At 37.4% G+C, this 22,825-nt stretch overlaps 2 protein-coding genes across 2 annotated transcripts in view; one reads left to right on the top strand and one right to left on the bottom strand.

The window, feature by feature from the left end:
- Window positions 1-7,132, bottom strand: part of LOC126976540 (uncharacterized) — a 30,260-nt gene extending 23,128 nt beyond the window's left edge. Inside the window, exons 1-2 of the mRNA XM_050824932.1 lie at window positions 6,780-7,132; window positions 5,269-5,525 (exon numbers count right to left, since the gene is read on the bottom strand). Coding sequence (XP_050680889.1) covers window positions 5,269-5,525; window positions 6,780-6,933 — 411 coding nt within the window. The 5' untranslated portion in view covers window positions 6,934-7,132. The remainder of the gene's footprint in view (window positions 1-5,268; window positions 5,526-6,779) is intronic.
- A 9,827-nt stretch (window positions 7,133-16,959) lies between these two features.
- On the top strand, window positions 16,960-21,812 carry LOC126976539 (proteasome subunit alpha type-6-like). The gene is made up of 5 exons (XM_050824931.1): window positions 16,960-17,145; window positions 17,255-17,431; window positions 19,962-20,117; window positions 20,725-20,998; window positions 21,689-21,812. Exons 1-5 carry the CDS (start codon window positions 17,070-17,072, stop codon window positions 21,744-21,746), a joined length of 741 nt encoding a protein of 246 aa, XP_050680888.1. The 5' UTR covers window positions 16,960-17,069; the 3' UTR covers window positions 21,747-21,812.
- Window positions 21,813-22,825: the final 1,013 nt, after the last annotated feature.

Raw genomic sequence — 22,825 nt, forward strand, 5'->3', positions numbered from 1 at the left:
AACAATATTAAAATTGATTTGAGTAAAAAAAAGATATCAATAACTACATTTACCCATGAGGTTACATAAAGCTTGTCAGTATTTATGTGTGTATCCCGCCTAAGGATAAGGTTCTCGTTGCCTGACGAGTGGGACACTCTCCAGCACTGAGATAGATAGTTTTCTTCGGGTAACACACATTGTTATCATTTACTACAACTATGGATGGGGTGGGTGGATGGAACACATAATATTAGGTCGTAATCGAAATACGTAATCCCAGTAAGGTAGTTGATAGCCTCACGACGCGCAGGAAAGGGGAGGACATACACGTTCGTTCACCGAGACTGGAGCAGAGGTTGAATAACATTTGAACTCAATGAAGTCATCACTTTCTCCACACTGTCCGCTCTCAATCCGCAATGAGCGCCCTCAATATCTTAATTATAGTGGCACCTACTCAAGCAAGAGCAGTGACCACACACTGCGTGTCCTCGATACCGCGGGTTAATCGGGCTTCGTGAGAAATTATTATAATAAAGTTTTGTTTCCTTATCCCTTTGTGACGAGAACAATAACCAAAGACAATGAGTTGAGGAATCGGAAAAGTGAATCATTAATTAACAACGTTATATGAATACGTATGTCAGTTTCCTGAATTTCATACATTGCTGCTTAGACTGCTTCATGTAGAGAGCACGTAATCTGTTACTTATACTATCAGAAAACAGAACAACTAAAACGATGCGACATCGTGCTAGCTAGATAGTTGCGATAGGTACAATACGTTTAAGGGCTTATTTCACCATTCATCTAGAACGCGACTGGAACACTGAACTAAGCTTACGCCCGTAAACTAATTTACAGATTCAATTCGCATTTCAACAAACTAAACGCACTATAGCCTAAACGCGTTCAAATTCTAACAGCCCAATTTTGGTTGTTTAACATAATATTTTAATCTATTGTTCCTACCTACCTTTAAAAGCTGTCACTGTCGTTAACATGACAGAAAACTTGACATAATATAGCGATTTGATACATTTTATTGTTTCTGACATGTGAACTCAGTTTTCGTGAAATGTATTAGTCAAATCGCGTTTGTCTTTAATCGAGATCAACCCTGGCATTTGAACTTATTTAAGTAAAACTAAGTTTTACAAAACTCAGTTTAAAGTGTCATAGGTGAAATCGGTGCTAAATTGAACAATGAAACGGATGATATGAGCAGTGAGCAATGAGCGGCGATTACAAAGCAAAGCGGTAATCACCAATGAACACTAACGAGGTGTAAGTGTGGAGGATTGCCTGAGCCGCGTCGCTAATGAGCGGGGTCACCGCCCCGGTAGCCTCACACCGCACAACTAGTGCTCATCAATCCATTAACATCTAAAGGAGACTACCCACTTCATTCCCATAGACCACCTAGTGAAACGGCCTCGTGTCCGTCACGTCCGTATAACACCTTCATATTTCGATATAGTGTACAAAAAATTAGCAGACATAATCCTTTAAATAAAGAACTACGTTTAAAAAAACCGACTTCAAAAACTGAAAAGTATCAAATAACTAAAAATTTAATTTGAAACACCTCTTATGCAAACCTTTACCATTATTGATTATTGATAGGATTTAAGTCAGTGCCAAGCCCTTAACAAAATAAAACTTAAGATTATAAACAGCTTACTTACTACAGCTTGGGTAGTTTTGTTCTAGACGAAGCTATCCCGCTCAAAGTCACGCGTGGTGAGTGTAGGTACCTTTATTACATTTGGCTTGGCACCGACTTCAAAGCTATCAATATGTAGCACATACAAATAACAGTATTTTATTAATCGTAAAGGTAAAGGTTTGCATAAGAGGTGTTTTAAATTAAATTTTTAGTTAAGTATTTGAAACTTTTCAGTTTTTGAAGTCGGTTTTTTTAAACGTAATTTTTATGTTATTTTATACGTTTTAGTGTCAGTTAATAATAATATATAATCAACCTGAATGAAAACTCAAAAAAAACCGTACACAGAAATCAATTATGTTATCCACGTAGACGAAAAATTTTCATATAAATGTCCATAAAATGAAATCTACTGAGCCAAAGTATATAAAAATTTTATGGGACCAAATGGCATCTATTTCGCATCAAACAAAAGAAGAATTACGTAAATCGGATCATAAACCTCAGAGTAATCGGTGTACATACATAAAAAAAATACCGATCGAATTGATAACCTCCTCCTTTTGGAAGTCGTTTAAAAGCTAGCCGCTCCGCACAAGTCATTGTCCAATTAATTTTTCATAATCGGGTTTTTCATGTAAAATGTTAGTTTAATAGTAACTGTATTTGTTTTTACAACACTATACCGAATGATATTCAAATTTGTAACTGGATTTAAACATTATGTTAAAAGTAAATCGAGTTACGCCTATTGTATACTTTAGTAGTGGCGAATTTTGGATATACTTTAGTTATTTTCATAGTATTATGTCCGATGGTATATTGTTATGGGGCAGTGCGGCCGATATTAATACTATCTTTGTGCTGCAGAAGAGGGCTATTCGCGCGATTTATAACCTAGGTCCTAAAGAATCATTAAGAGAAAAATTTAAAGAAATAAACATTTTGACTGTTGCTTTTCAATACATTTTTGATAATGTTTTGTATGTTCATAAGCACATTGAGGAATTTTCTAGAAACTTTTCATAATGTTAATACGAGGAACAAACATAAACTTGTTATGCCTACTACTCGGTTGGGTCGAGTTAGTAAGTCTTTTGTTGGGCGATGTATATGCTTCTACAATATGATCCCAGAAAATGTACAAAACAAATGTGTTACGAAATTTAAAAGAATTGTTAAAAAACGTTTGTGTGGGAAAGGTTATTATAGCATAAACGATTTTCTTAATGACACCACGGACTGGGATTAAAGCGAACACCCTCAGGCTCTTTAATTATTTATGTTTATTGTACGATATTACATTGTAATCCATATTTTATATAAAAAAAAAGCCCGCTGAGTTTCTTGCGCCCATTCTTCTCAGGTCTGAGGCAGTCTCTTTTGAATGGGTGGTAGATTTTGACGTTCAATAAGTGATTATAAATCCTATTTTGAATAAAAATATTTGAATTTGAATTTGTAAAAGTATGATTTCATTTATTATAAGGCTCCTTGTCAGTGAAATAGATTCCTCTTAATTAATTATATTGATTCTTACTGTTAATCATTTATATTGGGTCTCGCTGTTACTAATTATAGTATGAAATCCCAAATCAGATTAGCTCACGAGCTTGTGCTCTGCTGAATTTGCATTTAATTTTTACAAGCAATTTAGCATTTAAGCCTGACGATTCACAGTGCTTACATTGATCCTATAGAAAAAAGAAATTCTGAAAAAAAAAAACTGTATAACACGTTCGACTGAAGGACAAGATCAAACACTTACCAAATGCGACAGGTCAATTTGCAGAGCTAAAGCATTGCTTGGATTTTTGATGCACACAAAAAGACTTATGTCATCAGCATAACAGAGCTGTTTTGATTTAATAATCGTGGATATCATAAATAAAAATGAGGAACAGGACTTGTTGGGTACCATAACGGCGCCTATTTCTGCCGTGAAGCAGTAATGTGTAAGCATTACTGTGTTTCGGTCTGAAGGGCGCCGTAGCTATTGAGATTACTGAGCAAACGACACTTAACATCTTATGTCTCAAGGTGACGAGCGCAATTGTAGTGCCGCTCAGAATTTTTGGGTTTTTTCAAGAATCCTGAGCGGCACTGAATTGTAATGGGTAGGATGTATCAATATGCTCGTCTCGACCCTTATTTTCAATAAAAAAAAAACGTCCATTACATCTAAAGATAACGAGTAAGTATGATTTTACATCCTATTTTGAATAAAAATATTTGAAATTGAATTTGATAATGATAATGATAGTGGTTAATGCATGAAATTGCCGTTTGGTGGTAATAGTAATAGGTACTTCGAATTAACATAGAACCTTCATGGTTTGGGATTTTTGAGTGAAACTTTTGTCACATGGTACCTATGTAAATTTGTGACAACCGTACCCAGGCTACTCTACCTAGTTCTTCTTTTAAAAAATGTGGAACATTCGATTATCGACTTTCAGTTGTTTTTTTTATTCAGCTTGTACAATAAAGATGGATACTTCGAAAATTATAGTGATTTTTTAATACGAGTTCCGACGCGGAACTAACGCGGCAGGAACAGCTCGCAATATCAATGTTGCGTTTGGAAAGGGGACTACTAATGAACGAACCGTACGAATTTACTTGAAACGCTTTCGTGATGGAAACTTTGATTTGAAGAGCGAACCACGTGGAAGATCGTCAACACAGGTACAGGTACAGAATAACAATGAATTGAATGATATGGTGGAAGCCGATCCGAGCCAAACTACCCAGGAATTAGCGGCATGGTTTAACGTTTCCTTACCAACAAAATTGACTCATTTGCGGCAAATCAATAAAATAAAAAAATATGAAAAATTCGTGCCGGATGATTTGACTGATCTGCAGAAAGAAACGCGTGTTGAACCTTGTGTTGCCTTGTTGAGTTAATACAGAAATGAAGGAATATTGCACCGAATTGTGACATGCTATGAAAAGTTGATTCTTAACGTTTACCTTAAGCGAAAAATGCAATGGCTGACCCAAAGTCAAGCGCTGCAACAGTGTCCTAAAGCAAAGCTTACCAAAAAAATCTAATGGTAATTGTTTGGTGGTCTCAGCATGGTGTTATTCACTATATCCTCTCCGATCTGGTCAAGCAATAACGGCAGATGAGCCGAACTCTGAACAATGACCTTCCTATTAGATGGCAGCAATGTTTACATGATAATGGTACCTAATTATTTTAGTTAAATAAATATGTTAAATAAAAAAAAAACAAATTTCAGTTTTTAATACTTTAACTCCTAACATTAAGGAAGCTAATAGGCTAGCAAATATTATTACAGCGCTTCTTAGTGCGCCCATGTCGTATCGACAACACTGCAAAAATAAGTCAGGGAAAGCCATTGGCTTCTCTGCTTTATCGAGAATTCTCCACGATTTTAAAGAGCTAATAAAATCATGAACAGAACTCGATCTTTCAGCTTTCTATCTTGATCTGTCAGAATGAGTAGTCATTCAAAAGACGAGACATATGTAGTCATAACGAAATGGTGGATTGTGGTTTTTTAAAGTTTTTTTTTTTTTTTTTTTAAGAACAGCAAAGCGGGTGAAGCTCATCGTGGCATAGAATATAGATCTGGCGACGTAATTACCATCTTAGCGAGCACGGAGTCCATCTGCGGACGGTGCGAGGCGGCCAGCTGGTGCCGGATACGCGACGCGTTGGCGACGCACTGAGCCATGCAACGTTGCAGCGCTGCCGCCTGTCGTACCAGCGCCGCACCAAGCGGCACCGAGTTGGCTCCGGCTCCTTCCGCCCCGCCGCGCAGCACACCCTCCAAAACAACCGCGTGCTGGGACACGTAGTCCAGGCAGCGCCGCAACTCTGCCACCTCACGCCGCTGCCGATCTGCGAGGAATGTTGCTGATTGCAGTCAGTCAGATGGTGTATTGCTGTTATATCTGTCTGTTACATCCCAGTATCAGCTCAAACCATTTGATCGCGTGCAACACTGAGCTGTTCGAATTGTCAGGGACCCAGTGCTCAGTGAACGGCTAGATAACTTGGTGTTGCGTAGAGATGTCGCTTCATTGTGTGTCTTCAACCGCATTTATCACAGGGTGCATTCCAAATAGCTGTTTAGTGTTTCCAGGACAATATGGCATAGTTACCTCCAAAAGCATATACACTTTTTTAAAGGGCCTGCAACACTCTTGTGAATCCTCTGGTGTTGCAAGAGAATGTGGGTGGCGGCGATCATTCAACCTTTCTAGGGTTAGCACCGAAGTGTCAATTAAACTCTTGACTGCTTGTACATTGAATAAAACTTTATATTATAGAAAATTATTATACATATTGTTGTCTTGTATATCAATTGGGGCTATGCCGAGTACAAGGCAAGATAATGTGTGCATCAATATTTTGTGATAAATTAATGCCATCAATAATATTGTAGGCGCTAAAAGGACTTTCCATCAGATTAAAGCATATTATTATCGAAATTCAATGGTTCCACCTTTTTTTTATGGAATAGGAGGACAGAGCACAGAAAGTAAAACATAGGTTTTAATTTCTTCTTTAACTTAAAATACTACATGACCAAGTCCATGAACTCATATAAATTTTGAGAATTAGACCAGTTTTATATTTTTTATTAAATAATAAAAAGCCTGTATAAATAGATGTGAGGTTTTAAATAAAAAATAACAAAGGTGCTTGAAAAAAATATATTTAAGGTAAGACTGTATTCATCATATCAACCAATCCTAGAAATACCAGAGATCTATATATTTTAAATGCAGAGTTGTTGTGACTAGTAGAGATGTGGACTATTGGATGCTCTAAAAGGAACTTATTTCTATGAAGTCCTATTTTTTGGAGCTTTGGATTTAAGTTAATTAAAGGTTGAAAGACATATAATTACAACATTAGTAAAATTAAGATTTGTATATACCTACATTTATTTATATTTAGATCTTGGGGTTTCAAGCCAAATCCCACTAGTAACTTACAATGCAATTGTATTTTTTATTGTTGTTTTGAATTAAAATCGATTCGTAAATTTACTAGGTGGACAAGGTACTAATTTAGATTTAAGTGTTATTTCAAAATTAAGTAATAAATTATAGTAAAGAACTGGATAAGCAATTACAAAACGTTTACCGTGAAAGTCATAAATCCTTTGAGTTCTTCTTTGATACTTTTCTTCTCGAAGCTGTCGCTCGGCTGCTACCTGCTTCTCCCGAGCATCCATCAATTCAAGGAATGAAGAAAAGAAAGATGTTCTCTCAGTCGAGTTTGTAACGGTTTCTTCCATTTTGAAATAAAATATAATCCGTTCAGACCAAAATTTAAACTAAAATGCTTTAAATAAGGTGGTAAGAAAGTTATGTTAATTATTGTCCAATATTTAACACTACTCTATCTGATAATAGTCGATTTGTTGCAAAAATAATAAAGACAAATTCAAATCACACAACCATCCATAACACCGCTCTCACAACAATTCAATTCAAGTTTCATTCATCAACTACAGAGTACAGACTATCTACTGGCTACTGTCTACCTACCGATATTTTTTTTTTGGTTCTGTTCGACCATCTGGACAGGCAAAGGGGTCAAAAGCCCATACAGCCAAGTCTTCATTTTTATTTTTCTATTCTTCACGTTACACAGCTTGTTCAAAGTCAAGCTAAGTATTTATATAATCTTCAACTTCAAACATAAATAGTACAATTTCCCATAAAAGTAGTATTTCGTGTTCTTCATGTTTCATTTTCTTCATATACATATAGGTTCGCATGAAAGGCCGAAGCCAAGTCTTTTATTGATAATATTCTTGTTCCAATTAAGATCAAGCTTAGCCCCTTATTTTTAATAATAAACTTTTATGATATAATACTAAAATATAAATCTCATATACGTTATAAGAAATATATTATACATGAATTATAAATAATAATGATGAATATTAGTTGAATATAATTATAAGATAATATGAAACTAATTTAAGGTATAACTACAAATATAATATTTACATTTATACATTAAAATTTACATTATAAACACAAGTCCAATAATAATTTATGGACGAATATGTTTAAGTCTGTGTAAGGGATTGTGTCAAAAGCCAAGCCGTATATTCAAATTTCGCCTACCGTTGAAACTATAAATTTGTAAAGCGGCACGAAGCAGTCATACCTATCCCAGCGGAAACTCCATAGGGAGTGCCGCTTGCGCCTCTCTCTCCCCGTGAGAAGGTCGCCTTCGATGTAGGCTTAGAGGGCACCTGCCCAAAGCCAACTGCAGGTGGTGTTTAGTGGGTAGGCACCTAGGTTTTCACGTGAGTCCCACATAACCAACGCAGCCTAAGGCTGCGTTGGTATGCATGAGCATTCACCACCTCCCTCCCGTCGTTATCCCGGAGGGTAGCCCGTTCCCTTGCTTGGGCGCAAAAAAAAAAAAAAAAAGAAGCAGTCATAAGTTTTCAATAACTGCTGAAGTGAGCGCGGGATGTCTTCAGCATTCTTATAAATATCCAAGAGGCAGTCTATCAATGTAAATCTTTGAATATTATATTGTGGAGAGTCAAAGAAAATGTGATCAAGAGTTTGGATGGATAAATTACAGAATTGACAAGTTGGAGAATCTAAAACACCGATCCTAAATAAATGAGCACCACTACGAGAATGTCCCAGACGTAACCGACAAATTGTGGTGTAAAATTTTATGTGTAAGTATTTTTTCTTTTTAACAAACCAGGGAGGCAAGATTTCGTTTTTATTGTCGGCTAACCATTTGCCCTTTGTTTGAACAACTTGTTGCCAATAATTCTGAAAGTCTTGCAAGAATGTACCTTTAAAATGAGACAGTGCATCTGTGTGTGGTATGGGAATGTTCAAAGCAGTATGTATCTGATTACTATTCACAATAGATTTAGCAAGATAATCAGCTTGTTCATTTCCTTCCACGCCTGTGTGAGAAGGAGACCAGAATAAAACAATATCTTTTGTTAGGGATAAGCATTGATATTTGTCTTTAATATTGTAAATGATGAAATTAGTTGTAACGTTACATTTAGGATATTGTAAAGCTTTTAAAACACTCATGCTATCTGTTATAACGATCCAATTATTATATGACTGTTCTCCAATATATTCTAGAGCAGCATATATGGCAGCACATTCTGCTGTGTATATACTAGCCAAGGTATTTAACCTATGACCAAACCCACTCCGCAGTTGTATGTCATAAACTGCCATAGAGACAGCAGTATTACTTTTAGATCCATCAGTATAAAGTTAGTTATAATTTTGCCTATCTGATAGCATACTATATACATCTTCCTTATGTTTTAATGATTCATTAATAATTATTTTAATAGGTGTATATTTTGAATTATAAGAATTTAAATAACATGGCCAAAGAATACTAGAAAATAGATTATGATCACAAGAAAAATGTAACAAATCAGAGATGCCTTCTACTTGATAGTAGGAATTATTATCAGTTTGGTTAATATAGTCCTGTATCTTTATTAGGAGTGATATTTTTGAATCTAAGAGCTAGTGGGGGAATATTACATTCTACTTGTAATGATATAATAGGAGTAGACCTAAAAGCGCCTGTTATGATCCTTAAGCATTTATTTTGTATTTTTTCTAATTTATTCACTAATGTAATTACTCCACCATAACAAAAGAAGGCATACTCAAAATGGCTACGGACTAATGACTTATATAGTGTTAGCAAGATGCGTGGATCTGAACCCCAATATGTACCAGCTAATGATTTCAGAATATTGCAGGCCTTTAATGCTCGATTTTCTAATATTTCAACATATTTGTGCCATCTAAAATTACTTAAAAACATAACCCCTAAAAACTTTATTGAATTATCTATTGAAATTTCCTGAGTACCATAATATATTTTTGCATCTCTTATTCTTATAGAATGCTTTGAAAATATTACTACTTTGCTTTTGTCAATTTTTTTTTTTTTATGGAATAGGAGTACAAACGAGCGTACGGGTCACCTGATGTTAAGTGATCACCGCCGCCCACACTCTCCTGCAACACCAGAGGAATCACAAGAGCGTTGCCGGCCTTTAAGGAAGGTGTACGCGCTTTTCTTGAAGGTACCCATGTCGTATCGTCCCGGAAACACCGCACAAGGAAGCTCATTCCACAGCTTCGTGGTACGAGGAAGAAAGCTCCTTGAAAACCGCACTGTGGAGGACCGCCACACATCCAGATGGTGGGGATGATATCGTAACTTGTGGCGTGTCGTGCGAAGGTGAAATTCGGCGGCAGGAATCAGGTTGAACAGCTCTTCGGAACACTCCCCGTGATAAATGCGGTAGAAGACACACAATGAAGCGACGTCTCTACGCAACGCCAAGTGATCCAGCCGTTCACAGAGTACTGGGTCCCCGACAATTCGAGCTGCTCTGCGTTGCACGCGGTCAAATGGATCGAGCTGATACTGGGGTGCGCCAGACCAGAGATGACAGCAATACTCCATGTGAGGCCGGACCTGCGCTTTGTAGAGCGCTAGAATGTGGGCCGGCTTGAAGTATTGCCGTGCTCTATTTATGACGCCCAGTTTCTTTGAAGCCAGTTTGGCTTTGCCCTCCAGATGGCCACGGAATTGGCAATTGCTCGAGATTTCGAGACCCAGTATTCCGATACTAGGCGAGGCTTTAAGGGAAGTGTTCTCGAAGAGCGGTGATACGGCAAATGGGGTTTTTTTAGTGGTAAACGCGCAAACTTGAGTCTTCTGGGGGTTAAATTGGACAAGGTTCAACTTACCCCATTCCGCGACCTTCTCGAGAGAGGACTCGATAGAAGACACAAGTTTCACCCGGCACTGGTCGACGTTTTCCCGAGAGAGACCTGCATGGCCCGTGTATACGGCATCACCAGTGCTGTCGTCTGCATAGCAATGCATGATGGCGGTGTCCAACATATCATTGATATGCAGAAGAAACAGCGTGGGAGATAGCACACAGCCTTGGGGCACTCCAGCGTTCACGGGCTTGGGATTCGAGCAAAAACCGTCGATAACGACCTGTATGCTGCGCCCAGTGAGGAAGCTGGAGGTCCACTTGCATAAGCTCTCGGGAAGCCCAAATGATGGAAGTTTTGCGAGGAGCGCCTTGTGCCATACACGATCAAAGGCCTTCGCTATATCCAGACCAACTGCCAGGCCTTCCCCCTTGCTTTCAATAGCCGCCGCCCATATGTGTGTTAGGTATACCAGAAGATCGCCAGTCGACCGACCATGGCGAAAGCCGTACTGCCGGTCGTTGATCAACTGGTGACCCTCAAGGTATACCAAGAGCTGGCGGTTAATTATGCTCTCCATAATTTTGGAGAGTAGGGAGGTAATAGCAATAGGCCTGTAGTTTGCCGGATCCGAACTGTCTCCTTTTTTTGGGATCGGATGGACAAGGGCTGACTTCCATGAATCAGGGACTACGCCTTTTGAATAAGAGTGCCGGAATAAACGCGTTAGCACCGGCGTCAACTCAGGGGCACACGTTCTAAGCACGATTGGAGAAATGCCATCCGGCCCGCTCGACTTCCTGACGTCCAACGAAAACAGAGCTCGCCTAACAGTTTTCTGTCGGAACTGTACTTCAGGCATGGAGCTCTGACACCGCGGTATGGTCGGCGGTGTTTTTCCGTTGTCGTCAAGAGTCGAGTTGGAGGAAAAAAGAGTGCACAGGAGATCGGCTTTCTCTTTTGCCGTATGGGCCAGGGTGTCATTCCTCATGTGCAACGGCGGCATGGACGGCTGGTTGAAGTTACCAAGAGCAGCTTTCGACAACGGCCAGAACTTGCGTGTTCCGGTCGGGTAACTGGAAAGCTGCACGCCAATTTTGACGACGTGCTTCGATTTCGCACGGGCGATTTGCCGCTTAAAAAATCTGGAGGCACGGTTATATTTCCTCTTCAGAACTTTGCAGTTCGGATCCTTTGAGCCCAGCGCCGCAACCCAAGTTCGATACGCCTGTTTTTTGCAGTCAGATGCTGCTTTAACTGACGCATCGAACCAGGGCTGTGATCTGCCACCGATCGGTACTACAGAGCTTGGTATAAAAATATCCATGCCCTGCAGTATCACATCGGCTACTGCAACGGCGCAGGCACTAGGATCATCTGAAAGGAAACAAACCCTGCCCCAAGGGTAGGATGCAAAAAAGGAACGCATCCTATCCCAATCTGCTGACTTGTAGTGCCAAACGCGGCGGGTCGCTGGTGGTCTGCGACGTTGGCGTCGGATAGGCACTACACTCCTGACCAGGCAATGGTCGGACATTCCGAGAGGGGCGTCGACAGAGACCTGGTAACCATCGGGATGTGTAGTCAGCAGAAGATCTAATAAGGACGGCATGTGGCTATCCACATCCGGGAGCCGCGTCGGCGACTCAACCAATTGGGACAGACCATACGCCAATGCAAAATTATGCACAGATCGCCCTGCGTAGTCTGTGGTACGTGACCCAAGCCATTCGGCATTGTGCCCGTTGAAATCACCCAAGACTACGATTTCAGCGGAGGGGATCTGAGCAAGCACGTCATCAAATGCCGCTTGAACGCAGCCCATGAGGTGATCCGTTTCTGCGTTACCACTATGGGACCTGTAGACACACGCATAGATGCGGACGCGGTCCTCTAAATCTACGCGGAGCCAGAGAGTAGACAGGCCCCTACCCTCAAAATTGCCGAGACGGCGACAGCAGATATCCTCCCTAACGTACACACATACCCCGGCATGAGGCATGAAATTATGCTCAATTTTGTACCCGGGGTACGTTAAATATGACGTGTCGCTAGGTCGAGATATCTGCGTCTCCGTAAGGAAACACAAGGCCGGCTTCGCCGTCTCAAGGTGGTGGTGGACGGCGTTTAAGTTGGAGTGAATTCCCCGGATGTTACAAAAGTCCACATTAAGCGTGGGGCGGGGTGCCGTGGTGTTGCTGCCCTGTTTGTCCTGTGACATACGCGGTACTGTGCCCTCCCCAGAATACGAGGGGCAGCCCAAGCGCGAATGCTCGGGGAGGGATTCTCCGGCTCTACAAGAGCCGGTACCCTCCTGGGTTAATTTATTTTTTAGGACCGCTCTCATATTTTGTTGGGGGGGGGGGGGGGGGGAAAGGACGGGGGGGAATGGCCTCCGGTCCTCGACACTAATCTATGCGAAACATAGCGGCACTAGGCCGCTACTTCACGCCGGTATTCTGTGCGAAATCAATACTGACCTCAAGACTAAGATATTGAAAATAAAGCTCCAATTTTGAGTGCTACATTAAGATCTAACACAACATTTGATAAATTAAGTCCTGAACTATACACTACTAGATCATCAGCAAATTGGAGGTTAGAAACTCTATTACCCAAAACAATATTAATTCGATTTATGTAGATTATAAACAGCAATGGACTCAAAATTCCGCCCTGTGATACACCTCTATATGAATATTGACAACCTATTAATTGGTTATTGACTCTAACATAAAGTTTACTACCATGCAAGAAATTGAATATCCAACTAAATATTTTTTCAGGGACATTTAAGGATAGAAGAATGGATGATAATTGTTCTAAATCAACATTATTAAATGCTCCTACAACATCCAAAAAAACACCAGCCAATATCTTATTGTCAATCTGGACACTATGGATGTCAAGACATAAATGCCGTATACTCTCACAAGCAGAATGACCACATCGAAATCCAAATTGATTATTAGGAAAGAGGTTGTTACTTTCAATATAAAATATTAATCTCTGTTTTATTAATTGTTCAAAAATTTTACCAACACACGAGCTTAGTGTGATAGGACTATATGAATCAGCTGAACTAGAATCTTTCCCATGCTTTAAAATTGGAATTAGACAGTCTGTTTTCCATTCTTCTGGAATAGTGGAGTTCTTCCATAGGAGATTTAATATTTTTAGAAACTTATTTAAGTTAGAAGAGTTTAGGAGTTTAAACATTTTATAGGAGAGCCAATCCAAACCGCATGCAGAGTCCTTTCTTGATGATAGACCAGCTTTTAATTCTTCAATAGTAAAAGGCGCAATCATAAAAGAGTTGGTGCTATTTATTTGTTGGTGTTGGTGTATCTGGAGTATATTTGTGTAAAAAGTTGGATATCCAATTATTGCTAGAGAAACAATTATTATTAGAATATAAGTTCTTAAATTTCCTCATTTTTGTCCAAATCTGTATCATTGGCGTTAACCTATTTATGGTGGAGCAAAAATCTGTCCAGGATTTACGACATTCAAGTCTTAATATACATTTTTTCTTTGCTTGAGCTTGCTTAAAATGAATGTAGTTTTGGATATTTCAATTTGATTTGAATGTCAGATAAGCCTGTTTGCAATCTTCTACCACTTTAGTACATTGCCCATTCCACCAGGGAAGTTGTCGCTTTCTTTTAGGTAGATTAGTAATATTGTTACAGTGGTGGTTGGTTTTAGGTACTGAATTTTCTACCGCTCTAAGAGTTATGGAACAGAAGTTATTGTAAGACTTCTGTAGATTACAATTATTTTTATCAAATTGTTGTAACAAGTCATTTACTAAGTTCTCATATTGGTCCCAATTTACTATTTTCAGAATACTGTATGGAGGAATTTTGGATGGAATTGAAGAAGATTCAGTTTCCGACACTACCATGGAAAATTTTGTGATTATAGGCAAGTGATAGCTGCCCAAAGAGTCCTGATGAACTTGCCATTCACAGCCATCTAGATCTAGTCCATTTGGTCTCCAATAATTAGTACCCACTGTAGTTGGTTGATCATTATTTCAGAGCATTAAGTCATTATCGTCCATTACATCCATGATGTGTCTACCTCTAGAATTTGTTCTATTACAACCCCAAATGGTATGGTGAGCATTAAAATCACCAGCAATTATTAGTGGTTTTGGAATACTATGCAACAGTCTATTAAATTTAGATTTGTCAAAGTTAGGTACACTGTTGCCAGGACTATAAAAGCTAACAATTGAGATGTCTTTTTGTTTGTATTTAATTTTGATTGCTACATTTTGCAAGGAGTTATCAGAAAATGTTTCTAACTTTTGAAAATAAATGCCATTTCTAACAAAAATTGCTACACCATTGTGATCATTACCACAATCATTTCTTAGTATTGTATAACCTCTGATAGAAAACTGTATATTTGGTTTAAGCCAAGTTTTGATATAAGTGCTATGTGTATGTCCTGCTCATAAAGTAGGTTTTGAAGCTCAAGTCTGTTACTCAACAGACTTTGAGCATTCCACTGTACTATGTTAAGTTTGTGACAGTTGAATGTGACATTTTTTTTTTAATTTGTATGGTATCTTTAATAGCTGAACTAATTGCGTGTGAGCTAATGCTTTGATTCTGTGTTTTATTTAGTGTAATGACTTTGATTATTGATTCTGTGATTAGGTTCATTGCTGCTGGATTGGATAAAATCAAATTTTCAAGATTTCTTGTGTGTTCTCTGTCTTATTGAGTGATGGAAAGTTTGTTGGATGTTTAAATAAATCTGATAATGGTGTTTTACTTTTATTTTTACTATCCAATATCTTTTTTTGTTTTATAGGGCACTGACCTGATACTGCAAGATGGTTACCTTTACAGTGCACACATACTGCTTTGTCAATAGGTATAGTACATTCTTTATATGAATAATTTTCAGTGCAGATTGAGCAACGCTGAGCATTCTTACAGAATTTAGCCAAGTGGTCAAACCTAAAGCATCGGAAACACTGCTTAACTGGCGGCACATAAGGTCGCACTGGTAGACGCCACATCTTTAAGTGAACGTAATCTGGGAGTGAAGTAGATGACGCAAAAGTAATAATGACTGCCTGTGTAGGTTGTAATATAAAACCACCATCGGATTTGTTTTTTTTTTCATTATACGCCGAACAGAAATAATTTTTTTTTGTACTTGACAAAGATTTGATTTTTTTTTTTGTTGGACATATCAATGGGTACGGAGGAAATCACTCCAAACAATTCAGTGGCACCAGCTGGGATGGACGCCTTAATATTTTGTTCCCTTAAAAATGTCGTGTTGTCTAGGAATGTATTAGCCAAATTGGGTCGTTCAAACACCACTCCTATCTTATATTTGTTGAGTTTCTTAAGATATTTAATGCCTTTAATGAAGCGCGATAAGTAGCTACTAAGAGTCAGCATGTCACGACTACCAAGTGGCTGTTCAGTGACACTCTCTATAAGTAAATAAATTCATGGCCGGCATCTGTGTCTTCTGGATATCGGCGACAATAGTCGGCCACCCTATATGGCAAATAAAAGTCCTCGTGGTCTTCCAAAACTGTACGCGAATCTGAGTATTCGCTACTTTCAGAGGTATAATCTAAAATAGACTCACCTTTATCTCGTTCCGGCTTGGTTTTTTTCCGCCTTTTCGACATCTCTTAGCACAAACCTAAATCACTAAATATATAGACTTTTACTTATACTAAACAAATTATATGTTTATCACATACACAAATACTTATATACTTTTCAAAAATATGAGGATTATATACAATATAATAGAAATATTTAATTTTATAGTTAAAAAGACCGCCCTAAGCTATCAAGAGTTCCCGCGCTTTTCCTCCTACCTACTGATAAGAAAAATGAAGCAAGACTTTTTTTTAATTTATTTAGTGGCACGGGATTACCGAAAATGTCAAAACAGTATTGCCGAATAAATAAATGTAAAACTAGTATTTCCAAGTGCTTATGAGCCTATAGTATAAATACCAGTCTAAATGACCCAAACTAGTTTTTTGCGTAAATTAGGTAAGCATGATGGTGGTTTTTTAGGTCCTCTATTTCTTCCGTTTTGGTAGAATTTTAAATATAATTTTTGTATATTTATATTGAACTCAAAACTTTGTCTCTCAGAGCACTTTATTTGGTGGTTATTGAATATAAACTTAGTATGTTAGCGTAAAAGACAAACACTTTCCTTCATGTACGTTCATGTGTACTAGATTTACAGATTTGTTAGTGAGTTAGTGAAGTAACATATCGATGGTGAAAATTGGGCAATATTAATTAATTGCTATGTAATATTTGTTTGATAGAAATTGAAAAAGAGCATTATTACAACAATAAAATAAAAAACGGTAGCGAATCTTCAATACGTTTGTTTTTTTTATTAAGTACTATATATCCCAACTAATTAATAATATTCCTTACAAATAAGTAAAATGACTTGTGTTTTAAACAAATGGTTTCGTATAACGAAACCAACACATGAGTATTATAAATTGAAATTCAATAACTGTCAGAACTCAGAGTAAATAAAATTAACTGTCAAAAAGCTTTCAGGCGAAGCGTGACCTGTGCATATTTTTTAAGCTATATTACAAAATTACATTATTTATTTACTTAGAGAATTGATTAAATACTACTAAATAATGGCTCGCGAAAGTAGTGCCGGTTTTGATAGACACATTACTATCTTTTCTCCAGAGGGAAGATTGTATCAAGTGGGTTAGTATCATCAATAGTTTCAATCTCATTAACTTTACCAAAAATTTGTTATTTCACTGTGAAAAATTGACTACTCGTGTATTATATCGTTAATATTATCTTATTTCAGAATATGCTTTGAAAGCAATAAACCAGGGCGGTCTTACGTCTATTGCCCTGCGAGGCAGAGAAGCTGCTGTAGTTGCGGCCCAGCGTAAAGTTCCCGACCGGTTGCTAGACCCGGCCTCTGTCACTCATCTGTTCAACCTCACTGACCGCATTGGATGTGTGATGACGGGAATGATTGGTAACTTTTTCATAGTTTCTTACATATTTCCTCAGTTTGATATGGATATTCCAACCCTTTTTTCAATATGGTTGAAATATCCTAAGTAGAGTAAATTCTCAGTAATCAGACTATCTACAAATGTAATAAAATTTTTCAAAGTATAATTTAAAATTTCCTACCATAGTAGGTAGTAGGCAATATAGAAAAGTGGTGATAAAAATAGTTTAATACAGTTTGGTGTTATAGTTACATATAATATATTGTTAACATCCGAAGTTTTGTTATACACATAGACTTACAATATACTAGCATACAGACTAACAACATATGTGAGAGAGAAGAAAGTCTTTAATGGAGATACAGCAAGAAAAGGTAAGCAGATCTATTGTTACTGTAACCAACTTTGATTTGCAAGTTGTTAACAGTCAGCCATATTTGGCATTTGTCTTAGTCTTAGTATTTTGAATATGGAAGCACTAGCTTACACACATTGTCAATTCACAATTGGTCACACATTATGTGGGTGTCAGGTCAATTATATGCTAGTATATTCTAAGACTGGTTACCACTTGATTTTTTAATTAGAGTGATGATTGGTTTTATTGTGCTGGGTGGAGGGAGGAGCACCCCCATTTATGAAGTACTTTTGCTGCATTGCATAGTTACCACTTCAAATAACTTTTGCCTTTGAAAACTTATGACACTTTCTGACTGTTTATTGTACGCTATCAATAAGATCTTTTGATTCATAATATTACATTTTAGTGTGTATAATAATAATAACTATAGTTAGTTAGATACATAGCTAAATACAAATGTTACACTAAAAAATTTACACTTTATTTGCTTATATACTAAATCAATAGCTCAAATAGCTAAATCAAATATAGGGATAATTTTATGCAGATATATTCAAAATGTGTTTGCAAGCGAGTCACACTATGTCTCCTTATTTGGGTGAACTGAACACAGTCGCTGCTGATCAGGGCCGAGCCCAATATGTTGGGGTGTTTCGAAATCCTTTTGATATATCTTTGTAGATACAAATGTAAATATAATGGAGTGTTTTATTTTATGCAGAAATAGAAAACTTCTTAAAACCAAACTGGTGACCTGAAAATATTAGTATATACCTGCTGCTGGTGTAGGATTGGTGCTTTGGAATAGTTAGACCTCCTTATGGACCCTCATTTCATGTGCAGATTTAGCCGGTTACTCCAACTAGCTACATAGGCTGCACTAAAAGTATTGGGAATGGAATATTTACACTGTTCCCGTCATATTAAAATCTTTTTAATTGTTAACTCCTTGGTTTTAAAAATCGAATACCATTTATTTATTTAAAAAAAGAAGTACAAAGAAGCCTGTGGATGCCTACAAAACGGCCATTTTGGAGACCCCAAATTCCGAATGGAATGGTTGCTTCAATGATTGGTTCCATTGTATGGAAAAATGTGTCAAATTTCGGGGAGAATACTTCGAAAAGCAATAAATACATTTTTAAATAGTAATGTTGTGTCACTTCCTAGATTCCCGAAATTTTCAGTGCCACCCTCGTACTTATTACACAAATTCAACAGTTACACCCAAACATTCCATTAGGTATTATGTATGTTTAGTTCCTGTGAGAGGATAATATGTACTGATGGCAGAGACATATATATTGCACTCTCAAGATCCCATGACCTTTGATGTTAGTTATCACTGCTATGTACATATTATATCTTGGGAAACCATGTGACCGAGACTTTTATCAAAAATCTTGATATACCTGTTTGATACTTTTGATAGGCCTTTCAAAATAAAATCTATGCATTCAATTAAATTAAACAAATTATTATTTCACACATTACAATATAGGATCAAACAAAATTTCAACTTAAGTATGTATTCACATTAAATACATAGCCATGTTGACAACACAACATCATGACGATTTTTTCTTAATCTGGTTGTCTGTAAGTAATTCAGTATATCAGTAATTTTACAATTATAAAAGTAAATTGTGAAAACATGTAATTATCATATAATTACTAGCTGACCAAGCAAACGTTGTATTGGCGATATTAAAAACGCGATACAAAAGTAACTGTTGATAGTAGATGGGTGGAAATTTGAACAAATTTAAACAAAAAAAGTCAAAAAAATTAAATAAAATTTCGTGTGGACCACCATTAACATTTAGGGGGATGAAAAATAGATGTTGTCCGATGCTCAGACCTACCCAATTTGCGCTCATAATTTCATGAGAATCGGTCAAGCCGTTTCGGAGGAGTTCAAAGTTTAACACCATGACATGAGAATTTTATGTATTAGATTTCATTAGACAAGATATTCTCAAGATCATTCATCCATTGTTACCCTTTATTACCTAGCTAGCATCTTTGCTCATCATTTTATAAGAGACAGGTAAATTTTTTTATGTTTTGTATTTTAAGTATAAGTGAACATAATATAATAATGGTGTATAAGCATAAGATAGTGTGGAAGCAGAATTTAAATTACATTTTACTAAATATTGCATGTCTAAGCATAGCTTATTTTGCAGCTGACAGCAAGTCTCAAGTGCAACGTGCCCGCTATGAAGCTGCCAACTGGCAATATAAGTATGGCACAGAGATCCCAGTCCACATTCTGTGTCGTCGCATTGCTGACATCTCCCAAGTGTACACACAGAATGCAGAGATGAGGCCTCTAGGTTGCAGTAAGTTGAACGATCGCTACTCCTCACCAGTCTTATTTTTTTTTATGTTAATAAGGGACAATTGAGCAGCACATTTAGTTGATGGTAATTGATAAGCCCTGCCCATTACAATGCAGTGCCACTCAGGTTTCTGGAAATCCCAAATCTTCTGAGTGGCACCACAACTGTGCTGATCACCTTAAGACATAAGATGTTAACTGTCATTTGTCCAGTAATCTCACTAGCTACAGCACCCTTCAAACCGAAACACAATAACGCTTACACATTACCGCTTCACTGCATAAATTGACGCTGTTGTGGTACCCACAATCTAGCCCGTGTTCAATGCATTTTTATCTGAGTGAGTGATATCTGCAGTACCACATTTATCTTCGCAGTGGATTTGATCAGAAGTACAGTAATTATAATCACAATACATTGATGAATATTGTGATATGTCGCTTGTATTTGAATAATTTACTGACAGTTGTTTTACTATCACTAAATCGAAATCACTCTTGAGAAATTCATAAGTGTTTATGACTTTGCTTTTACATAGCCAACACATTCATACATATTTTGAAAATACAGTAGCCATATAGTAAAGTTTTTATTTCCGTTTTCACAGGTATGATGCTGATAGCATATGATGATGAAAGTGGCCCAAGTGTATACAAGACAGACCCCTCGGGCTACTACTGCTCATACAAGGCGGTGGCAGCAGGGTCAAAAGCAACGGATGCCAATGCCTACTTGGAGAAGAAGCTCAAGAAGCGTTCAGATCTGAGCACTGACGAAGCCATCCAACTGGCAATTTCCTGTCTATCGCAAGTTCTCTCAGTCGACTTCAAGTCTTCTGAAATTGAAGTTGGTGTTGTCAGTAATGATGCACCAAAGTTCAGGTGACCAATCATTGTTTACTGTATGAGACTTTTTTTTATGAAAATAAGGGATGAGACAAGAAGGACGTTCAACTGATGTTAATTGATACGCCCTACCCATTACAATGCAGTGCCACTCAGGATTCTTGAAAAACCCAAAAATTCTGAATGGCACTACAATTGCGCTCGTCACCTTGAGACATAAGATATTAAGTCTCATTTGCCCAGTAATTTCACTAGCTACGGCATCCTTCAGACCGAAACACAGTAATGTTTACACATGACTGCTTCACGGCAGAAATAATCGCCGTTGTGGTACCCATAATCTAGCCGGCTTCCTGTGCAAAGGAGCCTCCCACTAGTGTCATGATGACGTGACACGTGATGAGATGTTCAAATACAATAGTTCAACAGTTGTATACACATGTTAGCTTACCAGCACTCACCCCGGTTGTGTGGGCTCAGCATATTGAAATCGCAAAAGCTACATTGCACTCTGATAATGTTTCACTAACACACCAAAACAAGTGTAACTTCAAAACAGTTGAATGTTTTCCCACACCTCTTTCAATACCAAAAAATTTTGGAAATTAATTGAGTTCCTTTTTAAATAATAAAAGTACACTTTAGATCCAACTAAAATAAATTAACCAAATATAAGCATTGTCAATCAGTAAGTATAAATGTTCAATAGTTTTTTTTTTGTTTTAGAATTTTGCCTGAAACTGAGATCGACAGACATCTAACTGCCATAGCTGAAAAGGATTGAGGGGACTGGTTCAAATAATTATAATGGGAGCTTGTTTCTATAATTAAAAAACTTATGAAACTCTAATGGTTTTTTTCTTTATAACATAAGTATCTATTATTTATACTAAACCTATTTCTGTTATAGAATACACGGTCCTATTTCTGTCGTAGAATACAGAGTTGTTGAGCTGGTGGTTAGGTGTCACGGTGGCCAGTACCATTTGAGTGTAACAACAGGCATTTAAGACATTCTGTGTTAGGCATCAGGGTTAGTGACTCGTCGAGTGCCGTCTGCTAGAAGATGCACTGATAGAACCGAACAGTCACCCCAAGTAGCGCTCGCTCCCAGCCATAACGCAATGACCAGCCATCGCTCCGGTCGCCATATATGAGTGATAAAAAGACTCTCTCCACGATGTCACCACAAGCAATGAAATTAAAGGAAGCATGACGAAGCCTGCCAAGAAAATTTGACCAAATAACAATTTTTATATTTACAAACTTATATTAGGTAATAGTAAAATTTGTCTTCTGTAGTCATATGAAAAAGACACTTAAATATTTTGACAACCATTGCTTGGGAACAGATGAAACGCACGCAATTTACGGGGTATTTTACGAACCATTAAAATCTATCTTTAACATAAGATTACACTAAGTATAAATATATAAGTTATTCGGAAAATAAACTTTTTTATCTATATTTTCGTCAAAGATTGCCCTTCAACGCACCAACGCAAATTGTAGCAATCGGCATCGTTGTCATTGCAATTCCAAAAAAAATATTTTTGAGATTTCTCAAAATGTACCAGTCCAAAACTGTTCAAATAGTATTGAAAACCTATATCAGGTGAAGCCGTTTCTAACAAAGCAAAGTCATCATATCTCAATTCTTGGAGATTCGATGATTGAGATAGAGTTGATTTTTAAAAAACTGGGACAAAAAAGAATACTTACCAATTTTTTGATTATCATCGAATTTCATAGCGTAGTTAAAAGTTTTAGTACCTAATATATTAAAACCGTAGGTATGTCTGTCTACTAGACACAGTAAATACGCACAAGAAGTTCCATTAACGAGCATAACAACTCAGGGGA

The sequence above is a fragment of the Leptidea sinapis genome, chromosome 41 (assembly GCF_905404315.1).
Source record: "Leptidea sinapis chromosome 41, ilLepSina1.1, whole genome shotgun sequence".
NCBI classification, from domain to species: Eukaryota; Metazoa; Arthropoda; class Insecta; order Lepidoptera; family Pieridae; genus Leptidea; species Leptidea sinapis.